The sequence below is a fragment of the Canis lupus genome, chromosome 26 (assembly GCF_003254725.2).
Source record: "Canis lupus dingo isolate Sandy chromosome 26, ASM325472v2, whole genome shotgun sequence".
NCBI lineage: Eukaryota > Metazoa > Chordata > Mammalia > Carnivora > Canidae > Canis > Canis lupus.
Window position 1 is genome coordinate 37,018,316 of NC_064268.1, and position 17,074 is coordinate 37,035,389.

Sequence of the window (17,074 nt, forward strand, 5' to 3'; positions counted from 1 at the left end):
AAAATATAGATGAAATTACAAGCTCAATAAAAAGATTAAATAGCAGATCCTGGGCAGCCCCAGTGGCTCAGAGGTTTAGCGCCACCTTCAGCCCAGGGTGTGATCCTGGAGACCAGGGATCGAGTCCCGAATCAGGCTCCCTACATGGAGATGGAGCCTGCTTCTCCCTCTGCCTGTGTCTCTGCCTCTCTCTCTCTCTCTCTGTGTCTCTCATGAATAAATAAAATCTAAATACATACATACATACATAAATAGCGGATCCCTGGGTGGCTCAGCGGTTTGGAGCCTGCCTTCGGCCCAGGGTGTGATCCTGGGGACCTGGGATTGAGTCCCGCATCAGGCTCCTAGCATGGAGCCTATTTCTTCCTCTGCCTGTGTCTTTGCCCCCCTCTCTCTCTCTAATAAATAAAAAAATCTTAAAAAAAAAAAAAAGATTTAATACTAAAGAAATACAACTGAGCCTAAAAGTAGCAAATTAAAAGAAGCAAAAAGATTACCCAGACTATAGCAAAAGGAGAGAGAAAATATGAAAGAGAACTTAAAACACAGGAATATAAATAAGGTACATCCAATCGGCATTCCATAAAGAAAGCACATGGGGAATGGAGAGGAAACAATATTTGAAGAAATATAGGTTGAATTTTCTAGAAATGATAAATGATTCTAAATATGAAAGGATAAAAACGTTACAAAATAGAAAATATCCACTGGAGTTAAAACAGCAAAAGATCATTAACCTTGTTAATACTCTTCCATGAAATATAAAATAGGTGATTCATGAAAAAGACAAAAACAGAAAAGTGGTTCTAGAACTTCTATTTCCAGTAATATGGCAGAAAGACACACATGCTCAGTGAATTTTTTTTTTAAATACATTATCATCCTGGCAAGAACAAATGGAACATTCAGAAGGAAGAATTAAGAAAAAATGGGAACTCCAGGGGATAAAATGAGTAATATAGGTGTTTCCCTTCGGGGCAAACCAAGGACCTAGTGCTGGTGCTCACAGCCCCACAGGGCAGAAAGACAAGGCCTAGGGTAGAAGATGTCTTCTATAAAAGGTGGATGGGGTAGCAAGTGGGAAAGTGTGTAAGTTCCAGTGACTGATGAAAACAGCAAAATGAAACGCAATGGTGACAGAGGAGCTGAGAGTATAGATTTATGGCAGGGTCTAAAGAAACGTGCACACAGTGTCACAGCCTTTTCCTCTCCTTTGGCAGGAGGACTCTACAAACTCCAAGGAGAGGCTTCACCCCGGTCTCCTCTCCTCTGCTGTATTTGTTTCAGGTCCTTAGGTAATCTTTTAACATTTTAACATGAAGCCCTAGAAATGGATGAAAATGTACATAAACCATTCTTTCAGATCCCCATCACTTAATGAGTATAAATAATTATTTTTAAAAACTTTTCTAAAAACACCCACGAAGGAGCCCAGTGAATTTTCTCTTACCCCCACACCCCCCACCCTCCATGAGCTCACGGCAGATCTCTGTCACACACCTGGCAGCTGTGATCAGTGTCCAGTCCATCCCACAGACTCATAAACTGAGCTTTCATCATGGCTGTAGCTTCATGGTCAGAACTTGAACGGTTTCGCAGAAAGGAGTCTAGAAGGAAAAAGTCCTCAACCTTAGAATTAATATTGAATTATTTACTCTTAACTTCAAATCCTTAATCAAAAGCTGACAATGTTGTGAAAGAGGACAAAAAAGAGGGTTCAACTATGCCTTTTCACACATTCATCTAATACAACTTTGGCAAACAACTGAGCAAATTAAAACTCCCAATCTTCATCTCTTTCCTAAAATTACATTCATGCCAACGTATCTAAAGAGGTACATGATGTGGTACTAAAAGGTTGGAAGAGGAGCAAGTAGTGTCTTGGAGGAAGGTCTGTGTGATTCGGCCCTAACTTTGCGGGTTACCTGCATCCTATATATTCTGAATTATGGGATTGCATCCTTTTTCCTCACACACTTTTCCTGGAAATAAAGAAAAATGACACTGGAAAATGTCAAAACACTACCAAGTAGGAGATGCAGGACAGAACCTGGTTTCAAACACACATGCGTGTGCATATACATCATCTAATGTAAAAAAGCCTTCAAGAAAGTATGCCGAAATGCTGATCGCTTTGGTTATCTCTCAATGATAGACTTAAGGACAATTCAAATTTTCTCTTGAATTGTTTTCTGTCTTCTCAATTATCTACAAAGAACATGAAATACTTTTAAAGAGGGGGAAAACATTTTCCTTCTAGAATAAAAAGACCTGGAATACAATACATCCTAGCAATAAAGAAAAGACAGTAAAAATAAAGCCTGATTTCCTAGTATAATCCTATTTCAAATTTTTTCTTATAACCCTTCAAATAAATGGCATTTCTGAATACATTTTACATTTCAGCATTGATAGTATGACTTGAAATTGGTCAGTCTATACATGCAAGAAATTAGAAATGCTTTGCAATGTGCAAGGTCCAACCAAAGCTTTAAAAAAAAAATTATTACAGCAAAAACCTAATACCATGAGGTGACAGTCTTCCGACGGCAAACATATATCCTGGATTTTCTTATGTAGCTCTGATTTTATAAAGTCTATCTCATTGCTGGGCTATGTACCAAACTAATCCATCTTCTCGATGTAAAAAATACTGTCATTTTTAAATTGCTTCTTTTTAAAGACAGTATGTCTAAGTACAGCCACATACCTAACCACCATAACTCTATTTATTATTCCTAAACTATCTTCATTAGTAAGAGGTTGGTTCTGGCAAAACAGCAGCTTAAAATGATATGAAAAACTTAACATGCTGCATAAGTATAAATAACCTAACTATATTAGTAATTACATTAAGTGTAGATGGTCTTAAAGTACCCAAGTACATGGTTAAGAAAAATTAGACTGGATTTAAAAAAACCCCTAAAAACTCAACTGTCCGTTTATAGTAGACCCACTTTATACCTAAGAGCTCAGATGCTGAAAAAGATGGAAGACATATATGTAAATACTAACAAAAAAGTTGGAAAAGGGAAGCCCGGGTGGCTCAGTGGTTGAGTGTCTGCCTTTGGCTCAGGGCATGATCCCAAGGTTCTGGGATTGAGTCCTGCATTGGGCTCTGCACAGGGAACCTGCTTCTCCCTCTGCCCGTGTCTCTGCCTCTCTGTGTCTCTCATGAATAAATAAAATCTTTAAAAAAAAAAAAAGTTGGAAAAATATTATTTTTTGAAACTTAATGCATACATGACAAATGGTGCTAGAATAACTGGAAATCCGTGTGCAAAAACTGCATCTAGATACAGATTTATACTTTTTCACAAAAATTAACTCAAAATGGATTATAGATCTAAATGTAAAACAAAACTATGAAACTTGTAGAAGATAATACAGAGAAATTCTAGGTGACCTAGGGTTTGGTGATGAGTTTTTACATATAACACCAAAAGCATAATTAATCAAAGGAAAAAAAATGGTTAGGTTGGACTTTATTAAAATTAACAATTCTGAATAAAGAACAAAAAAAGAAAGAAAGAAAAGAAAAACAATTAAAAACTCCATTCTGTGGAAGACACTATTAAGAGAAGAAGTAAGCCACAGGATGGGGAAAAAAGATTTACAAAATACCTATCTGATAAAAAGCTGGTATCCAAAATATACAAAGAACACTTACAAAATGACATGAAGGAACCTGAAAAGCATATTGCTAGGCGGAAGAAGCCAGTCTGAAAAGGCTATGTATTGTATGATTCCAATCACGATATCCTGTAAAAGGCAAATAGTCAGAAGCTCAGTGGCTGCTGGGAGTGAGCAGGTGAAGCACAGGGACTTTCAGTGTGGTGAAACTACTGCCGATGTAGAAATTACAACCAGGGATCCCTGGGTGGCGCAGTGGTTTGGCGCCTGCCTTTGGCCCAGGGCGCGATCCTGGAGACCCGGGATCGAATCCCACGTCGGGCTCCCGGTGCATGGAGCCTGCTTCTCCCTCTGCCTATGTCTCTGCCTCTCTCTCTCTCTCTGTATGACTATCATAAATAAATAAAAATAAATTAAAAAAAAAAGAAAAAAAGAAATTACAACCAGTATGGAGGATATGAAACTAGAGAAAGTGTTAACATGTAAGAGATGAGTGGAATGATTAGTGTTTAAGAGTTGTAAGGTTCCTGTATTATTTGGGAGGAGGGCAGAAATGATTAGCCTAGACTTTTAAAGCAAGCAGGTATGTTAAATGTTTCACTAAAAGAAAAACAGTATGTAACTTCTAAACTTATAGCAGGGAAAAGGAGATAAGGTTCAAAAAGTCCACTAAATTGGTAAATAAAAAGCACACAGTGATGTAATAGAAATAAATCTAAATATATCAGCTATCAAAATAAAGGCAAACTGACCATACCTCCCAGGTAAAGTATCTTAGATTAAAACTTTAAAGAAAAAAGAAAAAAAAAACTTTAAAGAAATCTAGCTGTCTAAAAAAAAAAAAAAATCTAGCCGTTACGTGCTTTTATACAAAATTCACGTCAAAACTCCAAAACTGCCGTAATAAATTGATGAGAGACACACAAGTCAGACAAGTAACCAAAGTTCTATATACATATACCAATTTTTCTCTATTTCTATATGGCATATAATGTTAAAATTAACTCAAAGCTATAGTTTTAATTGCCATAGCTTTATTATGACTCACCACAGCAGGAATACAAAATACTGATGATCCATAAAATACAGAAAAGGTGCACTAATTCCTGACATATAGGGAAAGATGATGTACTTTGAGTTGGCTGTCCATATGGAAAAGAATGAAATTAGATTCCTACTTCACACTATATATTTTAAAAAGAGGAATATTTATGATGATAGTGAAAGGATCTGTAAGCCAGACACAGAAAGTATAAATCATAAAGAAAAAAGATGGAAAAATACAACTAAATTTAAATCTCTGTAAAAGAAACTATCATAAAGTAAAAACATGAGCCAGTCTAGAAAATATCTGCTATCATAATAAACAAGAAAATGCAAATAACCCCAAAGAAAAACTGGCAATTTACAAGCAAGGAAACCCAAATGACTAGTCAACATGTTCAAAGATGCCCAAATTTACCAGCACCACAGGGAAACACAAAATGATAATTCATGTGCTCTAAAGTGACAAAACAAAACAAAACAAGATAATGTCTGAAAAAACAAATTTTAGGGAGTATGTAGGGAAATTGCAATGGCGAGAGTGAAAAGCATAAGCACTTTGAAGACAGACCCATCACACAACCTAATGGCCCAACTTCTAGGCATCTACCCTGGATAAACACACATGCGTAAGGAAACATGTGCACGGTGTCACTGCATGCTGCTTATAATGGGGAGAAGACAGAAATTACTATCAAGTAATGATCAAATTATGGTTCATTCTGTAATATGGAAATTATACAGAGCATATATTGATGTTGGTTACCTCTTTTGTTTTATTAATTTGACCTAATAAATACCAAAAACTAAATCTGGTCATCTAAATACTACCCTTAAGAACGGTGCTTTAAAATGCTCACACAGAAAAGTCACACACCTATTTCATCTATAAAAATGATGGAAGGCTGTAGCTTTATGGCAAGGGAGAAGACAGCAGCAGCCAGTTTCTGGGATTCTCCATACCACTTATCGGTCAGCGTTGAAGGCTGAAGGTTAATAAATCGACAGCCTGCTTCTTTGGCAGTAGCCTTGGCAATCAACGTTTTACCACACCCTGGAGGCCCATAGAGAAGAACACCTGGAAATTAACAGAGGATTTTATTTCCTTGAAGAGGAGATATTTGCTTTAGTTTATGTGATATTCAACATAATCACTTTTCAAAATATATTTTTCCTAAGTTACCTGAATTTTCATGATGCATCAAGACATGGAACATGGTGAAATTCACAAACATAAAATACACCAAAATAATGATTATTGAAGTTAGAATTTATAGGGAGAACTATGTAAGTATTCAGATGGAATTTTAATCGTCAATTTTTAAACATCTGGAATAACAAAGGGTTGGTTTTTTAATACAACCATTAATATTTTATGACATGTTCTCGCAACCATTTATTGGCATGACAGCTGCAACTTTATGTGATTGTATGATCTCATGCACTAGTATATTATAAGTCATTCTCAAATTATCATTGTGTAGTCTGTGAGGCAGAGATGACTTTTGGCTTAGATACAAATGAACTGTCTAGGGATAACATAAAATTGGCAATAAAGTAATGACCTGTAAGTAACCTATTTCCAGTTCAAAAATGGAACAGGCTATGGTATGCAACTGACTTTATGCTTTGCTTCTGTACACTAACTCCAATTTATGTTCAGGGTCAAAAAGTAAGTCAATTTTTGTTTCCGATAGAAAACTTTCCAAAAATGCAAGGTAGAAAAGACTCAAACAGTATACTTTAGATTACATCATCAAGAGATACTTGTGTTAACTTACAAAAATTTGAAATACACATAGAGACCACCTCTAGCTGCAGATAATGCTTTCAAATAAGCACCAGATTTACACATAACTTTGAAGTATCCCATCATAATTTGGTATCTACTGTGCTAATTGGGGTAAATGCAACTGGTGAAGTCACCCAATTTCCTGGGCTAAGAGCTTGCAGATGAGGAAGGGAGATTTATCTAATAGCATGTAAAACACATCTCACTTTTCTAAATTCACTTTGTGAAACCGAGACATGAAATATCACAAAAGTCCTTTCTTGCTCAGACTACCAACATCCTGGAAGAGGGAAGTAAAGAATGTACTGAATAACCCAACTTTTACTTTACTCTTTTGATCGAGGCTCAGATAAATCATTTGAATTTTCATTGGGGGCCAGCAGGGAGGGATTTTTAAACATGTAATCAACTAAATGTTTTTGTTAGGGGAAAACAGCTTTGTTGTTTTTAGAAAATAAAAATACCTAATAAACAGTTTTGTTGTTTCAGTTAATAAAAAGAACATGTCATTTTTGGTGATAACTGTAATCAGCATTTACCAGAAGCAAAAATTATCTACTTCATGAAAACGTAAAGATATCAGCTCCAATTACTTTCAATATATAAATTAATGTACTTTTTGATATAACTGCAAAATTAATAAGATATATGCAACTATAACTTACACATAGCACTATTTTGATATTTCTATAGATCCTATTTTTTAAATAAAATAGATGTGTCTAATAATTTGATTTCAGCCTTGACTAGCAACAGAAAAGCAAATAAAGCTCTGCTGCAGCGTTTGTTCTGGAAGCTGTGGTAACACACCTCTGTTTATCTCACTGCCAATTATCACCTAGGCTCCATCTGAATCACCTTTAACAACACTTACACATGATTAATATTTGAATGGACAAGAATAAAAGTGTTATACTTAAAGACGGAGTTGCAATCATTTCCTTTTTTTTTTAAATAAGCCTTTCCAATTCTTGAGTTCTAGGACTTTCAGAGTGATTATTACCACTAGGAATAAAGAACTTTCCCTTAAAAATAAGTAGTATTTAACTCCTAAGTTCATCCATATTTCAGTATATCCTCTAAAACATCACTGCAATCCAAAAATAATTAAGAATACTAAAAGGATAAAAAAAAAATCACTAAACAAAAAGTTTTACTTTGAAAACAAAAGAACCCATATCATGGCTTTGGTTTTTTTTTTTTTTTAACCTCAATCTCCCAAATTTTTATTTACTTGGAAGTAGTAAAAATGAGTTTGAAATAAAAGGATTGTTTTGACATGTAATTACGGGAAAAAATTTTACTGAAATTTGGGAAGCTGAAGAATGAGCAATTATTTTAAAACTATTTATACAACTCACAAGATTTCAGTTTTCTCTTGAAAACTACCTTCAAAAAAATACCAGTTCGATAATGGCAGAAAGTTCCAATGTTCCCTACATTTTTAATACTTTAGCAAATATAAACTTGTACTATACCCTTTGGAGGCTGCAGAAGCCTGGAATTTTCAAACAAATGCTTCTTTTTGATGGGTAGGATGACCGTGTCTTTCAGATCCGTAATGACATCATCTAAACCTGCTATATCACTCCAAGTAACCTGGTAAAAGGTAAGGTTGACATGGATTTTACAACCTAGTGTGTACTCAATGAAGTTAAAAAAAAAAAAAAAGCCCCCCAAATGGTAAACCTTAATCTGATAATTATATGTAAATAATAAAAGACAAATATATAATGTGAGTAAAGACTTTTCACAGCAATAATGAAATTACTAAACAACTATGAAATTACAAAAATGAACTTAATAGTCAACAATCTACTATTAAAAAAAAAAAAAAAAACACACCACCAGGCCCAGTACTCAGAACTCTACCAATATCTAATAAGCTGAATTCACTCCATTTACAAGGAGATACTCTGCCAAGAAGACTTGAGAACCAGCTCAGACAGCTAAGTCAGCGCTGGCTGATGGGGAAGAGCTTACCAGGAGTGTCCCTAATTAATACAGGATACTGTCAAATATAACAGGAATAGGTTTTAGAAATAGTCACACAAAACTGGACTTCTGAATTGTATTAATCGAAAGTAAAACTGTGCCAAAACTTTTATCTTTATAAATAGTAAGTAGGGGACAAATCCTTTCAAGATAAACACAGCTTATGTATTTTAAAGCCTTCTGACTCAACTTAAAAAATCTGGGGCTTGAGGGGTAGAGGGGAGAATAAACATTGAAAAAGACCTAAGAAGAAAAACATCAAACCTAGCTCTACCCTGGCAGAGTAAAGGGGCTGGAGGTGGGGTGAGTCAGAGGCAATGTTTGCAAGTGATCTACTTTCCCTACAACTTAAAAAAAAAAAAAAAAAAAAAAAGTGAAAAAACAGCCAAATCTGAAAAAAAAACCACCACCTACTTCCACTGTCACTGTAACAAAAAACCGAGTTGCTGGTTCAGCCTTACTCAGAAGTGAACACAAGTAGGGCCAAGAAAGTCTCACTGAAATTTTATAAATCAAATTCAAATGGAGGATTAATCCCAGGGACACATATCTCTCTGTGCACATGGATACTAACAGACATTATTGACTTTTATTTTCCAGATTTGGAGACAGGGATATAATATTCATTCCATTCATTTATATCTGCTGTATAAAATTTATGCTTGTTGTTGTAAAATATTCACATAGAATTTTAGAGTTTATAAATTACACTAATCTGATGTTCAAACAATCGTTTGAAGTAGGTAAAGCAGGTATCACACGGTCCCTGGATTATACAGAAGGGAATGGACACTCAAAGAGGAAGTAATTTGCCAAGGCCATGAACAAAAAAACTGGAATTCACAATCTTATGCTGTCTACATACCTTATGAAAATTTACATTTAAACCCCAAATCAAGTATCTCTGTAACTTAAATTAAGACACTTGACATGCCACGAAGGTGAATTAAAGTACAAGTTATCTAAACAAGCATATGTCCAAATATGCTAACATAGCAGACTCTAGACTGCTGTCCTTAGAAAGGCCTGCCTGCAAGGCTGGACCTTGGCTGGAGTATGGGAGCAGAGATTTCGGGATAATTCTCACCACTCTCCAATAAGAACACCTCACTGTGCCTAAACTGTTTGTGCAAAGAAAATGGTTTACGGTGGAGGTGTCTTCTCCCTCTGAAAGGCTAGAATTTGGGGAGATGTTAGGAAGTGGAGTCTACATGACTAATCCCAATCAAACTCCTGGGCGCTAATAAATCTCTAATGAGCTTCCCTGGTGAACAGCACTTTACATGTGTTCTCACAACTTGCTGCCAAAGGAATGAAGTGCAACCCATGTGACTTCACTGAGGGAATTCGATACCCGGAAGCCTGTGCCTGATTTCCTGCAGAATTCATCCCATGCCCCTCTTTTCTTTCTGATTTTGCCTTGTATCCCTTTGTTGTACTAAATCATATCCGTGAGCACAAAACTGCTGAGTCCTGTGATTCCTCCAAGAGAATCATCAAATCAGGTCATCTTCAGGACCTGTGACACAAAATGCTAGACCAAAAAAATGTTAAGTAAGATTAAAGATACGTACATGCATGTTAAGAGGGTCTACTAGATGAGCAGCAATACTCATTTCATATTCTGAAAGCTTCACATTTTTCACACCAATCTGTTTCATTAATTTTTCTGCCTAGAATGAAAAAACAAGCAACTTCCTTTAGTTTGATATTTAGGCACTGGTACTCCAAAAGAGGTCATCTGTGAAGGCTAAAGAGCAATGAACAGCCATACAAGAATTTTCCAGGGAAATTCTAGGCCCCTTGATCTCATCTTTCCCCAGTGTAAACCCTGAGGTAAAGAAAAGATTTGAGGGGTGCCCGGGTGGCTCCGTGGTTGAGTGTCTGCCTTCGGCCCAGGGCGGGATCCTGGGGTCCTGGGATCAGGTGCCACCTCCGGCTCCCACAGGGAGCCTGCTTCTCCCTCTGCCTGTGAGTTCTGCCTCTCTCTCTCTCTCTCTGTGTTGCTCATGAATAAATAAATAAACAAATCTTAAAAAAAAAAACAAAAAACCTATGAGCTTTAACAATGCAACAAAGCTTTCGATTAAGATTTTAAAAAATAATGATTTTACAAACATTTACTGAGTGTGTGAAGTATTATGCCAAAATACTTAAATGGATTAACTCACTGAATCCCCTGTGTGAGCTTATGAAGTAGAATTTTTCCCCACTGAGAAAAGGAAATTAAAGATTAGCTCAGATGAAATTAACTTGCCTTAGGTTGGAGTTAGCAAATGGAAAAGACAACATACACATGTGGGCAGCCCAACTCCAGAGCCCATCCTCTAACCACCACCCACATGACCTTGCTGTCCTCAACTATAAGAGAGGAATCTGTGACCACTAAGGAGTCTTAAAAAATCTAAGGAAAACACATTCAAATTTCAATTAACTGAAAGGTGCTCTGATAAATACCAAAATTTTTGTTACGTTCGTTCTCCTAAAATACTTTAAAAATATCACGTTGTATCCTTTATTTATTTTATACATATTTTTATTTTTTTATTTTTTAAGATTTTATTTATTTATTCATGATAGAGAGAGAGAGAGAGAGAAAGAGAGGCAGAGACACAGGCAGAGGGAGAAGCAGGCTCCATGCAGGGAGCCCGACGTAGGACTTGATCCCAGGTCTCCAGTATCACACCTTGGGCTGCAGGGGGTGCTAAACCACTGAGCCACCGGGGCTGCCCTATTTTATATATATATATATATTTTTTTTTAATTTTTATTTATGATAGTCACAGAGAGAGAGAGAGAGGCAGAGACACAGGCAGAGGGAGAAGCAGGCTCCATGCACCGGGAGCCCGATGTGGGATTTGATCCCGGGTCTCCAGGATCGCGCCCTGGGCCAAAGGCAGGAGCCAAACCGCTGCGCCACCCAGGGATCCCCTATATTTTTAAAGTAGGCTCCACACCCAATGTGGGGCTTTAACTCATGACCTTGAGATCAAGAGTCACATGCTCCCCCCAATCAAGCCAGCCAGGCACCACCCAAAATACTTTTGATTCTAAAGATCTTGTTCTTGTCAGGGGGTATTGCCAGTTCAAAAGGGAATTCCGATCACACGGCATCATAGTTAGAGATTGGTCAGAAGATTAGGACAAATGTGGATAAATTAAGATAAATCATATCCTTATGATGTAGCATTTTTTAAAAAGAGCTATGAACCACACTGTTTTTCCTCTTTAGCCTTCTTCTATAAAATTACTGAAGCAATGAATAAAGTAGCCTTTCTCAGGTTCTTTAATCTCTTTCTTGTAAAGATCTTCTCTTTTGCTGACTTTAAATCTTTTGTCAGCTACGATAGGTGTCCTATTTTAGTATCTGTAATAACATCAATTTACTCTTCTTTTTCATTATGCTTCTATAAATGTGAAGCCAGCCCACACGTGTTCTTTTTAGGCTATGCTGTAAAACACTGGTTTTCAACCAGGGGTGATTTTGCCACTCGGGACATTTGGCAAGGTCTGGGAATACTTTGGCTGCCACAACCTGGGGGAAGGCGGTGCTATTAGTATTTAGTCAGAGGAGACAGGGATGCTGCTAAACATTCTAAAAGGCACAGCATAGCCCGCCCCTCCCCAATTACCTGGCCCCAAATGTCAACAGTGCCGAGTTAAGAAACCCTGCTGATCTCCCCCCACCCCATTAGCTACTTGCTCTTAAAATTTTACTCTAGACCAAAACTGCCTCTTGGTTTATATACTAACAACCTTTATTTATGTCTAGGGTTTCCTAAATGACAAATATCAGCTATGTTGTTTATGTTATGGAGCTAGAAAATGCTATAGTCCAATTTACCTAAAATCTGTTCTCCATAAAAGCAGTCCAATTTAACAACGTCTTCAGGTTGCATTTACAACATTGACAGAAGAAAGAAATTAAGGTTTATTGGGCAAAACTCATTTTCATTTTTTTTTACAATCAGCCCTTAAAATCATCCTGATAAGTAGCTATTAACATGCTCATTTTTCAGATGAGGAGCCCAAGGGTCAGAGCAATTAAAAGAACTGCCGAGATTATGAGCTAGGAATTGGCATTTCCAGAGTTCAAACCCTGATGTGTCTAATTCCAAAGCTCACGTTCTGCTCAAATACTAATACTCCTCATTTGGGAGAGCAGGACACAGGTAACAAACAAATGAACAAAAAGAAAGTACCCCCAAACCCATCATACCAACACCAAACTGTGTTCCAGAAGTTATCCAACTGTTTCTAGCTCTGACACCCTTAACTGAGTCCATTTCTGAAATGTTTTACCAAGAAAAACAAAATTATGATTTGATTGTACTCTAAAAATGGCTATGTTCATTCACTGCTTTATCATATACAGCTCAAGGACAATTATATTTTCTAGTTACCAACTTTTGTTTGTTTTTTCTTAAAGCGAGTGAGCACGCGTAGGCACAAGTCGGCGGAGTGGCAGGCAAGGGAGAGGGACAAGCAGGTTTCTAAGTCATTGTCACTGTGGAGGAAAAATGGTGGGCTGGGGGGAGGGGAGTCAAAGGTAGGAGGGAACCTTACTTTTTACTGTACACTCTTTTTAACTGTTTCACAGAATTTTTTATCTTTTCATGCTATTTGTTTTTCTTCACGTAAAGTATTCGTCTTAAGTGGGGTAGGAAATAGAGAACTAATATTTTTTGCCTAGAAAGGGAAGAGATGGAGAAAAGGAGTAGCAGAAAAGAAACATTTCGTTCAGTTTCTGAAAGATCCAGAAAATTGGTTGTTCTTTTGGAAGAATAATTTTTAAAAGTTAGAGGTAGCAATAACAAGGGTGAAAAAGCCAGAGATGAACTATAAACTTACATTTTTTAAATAAAAGTCATAGCTAAACTGCTCTAAGTGGATAGAAGAAATCACTGATACAAAGCTCATAAAAATACATTTAAATAGGAAACACCAAAAAATTTGAGTGATTAGCTCTATGTATTAGATATAATCTCCTATAAACTCATATAAAAATTCTAGAGGAGACAAGTCATCTCCCCCTTTAGGGTCAGTGCACTGTCTGCCTTCTGGTTTTACTGCGTGTATTCTGGAAGTTGTAGGGTAAGAGGGCTTTCGACTCCGGTGCTCTTCCACTGTGCTTGTGCGTAGAGCACGATGCTGCAGGGCCTTCTCTCCCTGACTTCCTCTCTCTGGCTGCCTTCTGTCCCCATCCCTTCTACCTATTGCTTGGCCTAGCAGGCAGCGCTAACTGGCACAAGGAATCTAAGATTCAGCACCAGCACACCTTCGTTGTGTGAGCCACTGATCGATCATGGAGGTCAGGATGGCTTCCCGGTGTTGGCAAGCTTTAGCTGTCCCCGTGTAACTGGCATTCGAGGACGGCTGCTCTTAAAAATACCAGGCAGCGGACAGTTCAAGGTTTTGTTTTTAATTTTTTAAAGGTTTCGGTATATCATCTCTTCACAAAATATTTCGGCTAATAGTTCTCCAAAATAACTAAAAGTTTCGAAGACTAGAGTATCATGACAGGACTAAAATAAAAGACATTAACTCCACTGAAGTCACAGGACACGACTTTCATGTGTAGGAAGAATTCTCAGTAGGGAGTCTTTCCTGGTCTTTGACTATTAAACTACAATCTCAGAAATATCACACAGTCTAACTCTCAGAAATGTTACACAATCTAATGAAGATGCTAAACCAAGTATTTTATTTATAAATGCTCAGAACAGGTTAAGCATTAAGCTATTCATCCTGTACTTAGAGCACTTAAATAGAGAGCTTACCTAGAGATTCCATTTTTCTACATCTCAATTAACCCCACCCTTTCATCAGGCTTACCCATCAAAACTCTTCCACTACATCTAAATACGATCCAAGCAGCAGCAGATGCCCAGAAAATCCCTGTCCCTGTAGGACACCCTGCGGAAACCATCTCCTCTCTCATGACGGATTAAATGCCCCACATTTCACCAAGCTGGGAAGTTCTCCTGGCTTCAGGCTAGAAGTTGTTTACAAATAACTTAATTCAAACATTAAGACTACTTCTAAGTCACTGTTCGAGATTTGAACGCCCCGACATCATCTTTTACCTCTTTCATCTGACAACTGCACTGCCTTTAAATTTGCATGAGGCTCATGGATTACCAGGTAGCCTCAAAATGTTACCTCAGCTTCTACATTCAGTGCTCTTCCTTTCTGACCACAGAAGTCATACCTTCCTCCTCTCCCACATTCACATGTGATCTTTGTTCTCAGTGTGTACTCTTAATTCTTTAATTCCCTTCTGTACTTTCACTTAATTATCTAGTAATTAGCTGGAAATATCTAGCTTCCTAAACGGCCTGGACCACAGCTCATCATTTCAACAATGTCTTCTGTTGAACCTCAGAACCCCTTACACTTGTACCAGTCAGCCTTACCCTCAAGGCTGGCTCCGCACCACCATTCCATTTATCTGCTACAAAGATGCTGAGAAATGCTCGGAGAAGTTAATAAAAATGAAACAACTAAATTCCCAATAAATTCATGCTTCCTTCAACTACACCCTAATGTTCATAATCCACAATTATTTCTCATTAAACACTGGTCGGTCACATACTTATCTCAGCAGTCCTAAACCTCCATTTCCATTTCCATTTAGTTATAACATCTCTCCACTTCACTGAGAGTAAATTAACTCTTCTTACAATGTTCTCAACTACTGATCCCAACCCCTCTGGGATCTACCTCCATCCTCTTTGGTAGCAACTCCCCACCTCCTTCTTATCCACTAGTCTTTTCCCTTTTCTTCCTTACCTTTCTGCCAGCAAATTCTGGAATGACCAACTTCTTTTGCTTCAAATGATACTTGCTGTCCCCAGTGAATGGAAATCACTCTGATTTCACTGAATTTATGGACTGCTTTCTTTGATTACATTCTAGATGTCCTCCTTTTCTCCTGGATTTTATAATGCAACGTTTACAAAAAATCTCTTTTGCAACATTCTCTTCCTTTGGTTTTGAGGACTTGACAAATGATTTTCCAGATACAGGGTTTGAAATGTAAGGAGGAGCTTTGAAAAATTATATTCAACACCCACCAACTTCCCCCAATTCTTATTTTAGAATGTAGGCCTTCTAGATGACATGCTACAATGAACGACTACTACAGTCTGCAGTGTTTTGTCTACTTCAAATGTGTTAACGTGGGAAAGACTAGTACCAATACCCTATGTTATTCTGGTTTTATTCCTACTCTTCTGGCCAGTTTTTAAAGGTATTTTTATTAATAGTTGGGTAGGTAAAAAAAAAAGACATCTTTAGAATACATAGATGAGGTCAAAACAACCACAGAACACCTGCTCAGTAAATACTTGTCATATGAATAAATTCAGGTCCTTAATCCACAGAAGAGATTATTGTAAATGGGATTAAATAAAAATCAAATTTTATCCCCTCCCATATAGAACCAATTGTTCACGTAGCATTTATTGATCCATCCTTTCTCTAATAATCTACAAAGCAGAGCCAATTCTGTTTCCATATCAAGTTTCTATAGTATGCCTACGTCTGTTTCTGGACTCTTATCTGTTAAATTTGTTAATCCATCCCTGTGCCAAAAGCATACTGTTTTAGTAACAACAACTTAATAAGCTATACATGTCTTGTTTTTCAAGTGTCTGGCCTACATATAAACTCTTATTCTTCTATAAAAATTTTAGAAAAAAAAATAATGAAAAAGCCTGTCAGTATTTTTATTGGCATGAAGTATAGTTTTCAGTAGTTTTATAATTTTCATTACAAATGTGTTGTAGAACTTGTCATTTACTGTATATTTTTGATACTATTGTAAATACTATCTTTTTTAAAGTTGCATTTTCAAACTATGACACATATACAGAAATAGTTGATTTTTGCACACTGATTTTCTATCCAGTAGCCTTTAAACTCTTATTAGCCTCGATGGATTAGCTACAGACTTTGTTTGCTTTCTATGCAGAATATCATATGATCTGTATATAATGACTGTTTAATTCCTTCTTTTCCAATCCTTCTACCTCTTATCTTTTTTCTTGACTTATGCATCATTAACAGTAAAATGCTGAACACAAGTGATGACAACAGGCTCTAATCATAAAGGAGATGCTTTCAATTTTTACCATGAAGTATATTTCCTATAGTAAATTCATTTTATCAAGCTAAAGATATTACTGTCTATTCCTACTGCACTAAGAGCTTTTCTAAAAAGAATGAATATTTAATTTTAACAAAGGCTTTTTCTGCATTTATTGAGATAATCACAGTCTTATCCTTTAATCTGTTATTATAGAACATTATAAATATATTTTTTCCTCAAATGAAGCCAGCCTTAAACTCCTGGAATAAATCCAACTGATCATAATATATTATCTTTTTTTATACACTGCTGAATTCAACTTGCTAGTATTTTAATTCTTCTATTCATTTAATTGGGATAAATTACAGCCCATTACAAGTTTTTAGGACGGTTATGCTATCCTCGTAAAAAGGATTGGTGACTGTTCCCTCTTCTAGAATTTGTATAAAATTGTTATCATTAATTTGTTTCTTATATGTTGCTAGAACTTGCCAGTAAAATTCTATGGGCCTGGAGTA

General features: G+C 36.7%; 1 protein-coding gene across 4 annotated transcripts in view; it reads right to left on the reverse strand.

Moving 5' to 3' along the window:
* The window catches only part of ATAD1 (ATPase family AAA domain containing 1), a 62,365-nt gene that overhangs the window by 17,178 nt on the left and 28,113 nt on the right, over window positions 1-17,074 (reverse strand). For all 4 annotated transcript variants that reach the window (XM_025441433.3, XM_025441432.3, XM_049102001.1 and 1 more), the window contains exons 3-6: window positions 10,039-10,137; window positions 7,948-8,068; window positions 5,555-5,755; window positions 1,501-1,607 (exon numbers count right to left, since the gene is read on the reverse strand). In XM_025441433.3, the coding sequence (XP_025297218.1) occupies window positions 1,501-1,607; window positions 5,555-5,755; window positions 7,948-8,068; window positions 10,039-10,137 (528 nt within the window). The remainder of the gene's footprint in view (window positions 1-1,500; window positions 1,608-5,554; window positions 5,756-7,947; window positions 8,069-10,038; window positions 10,138-17,074) is intronic.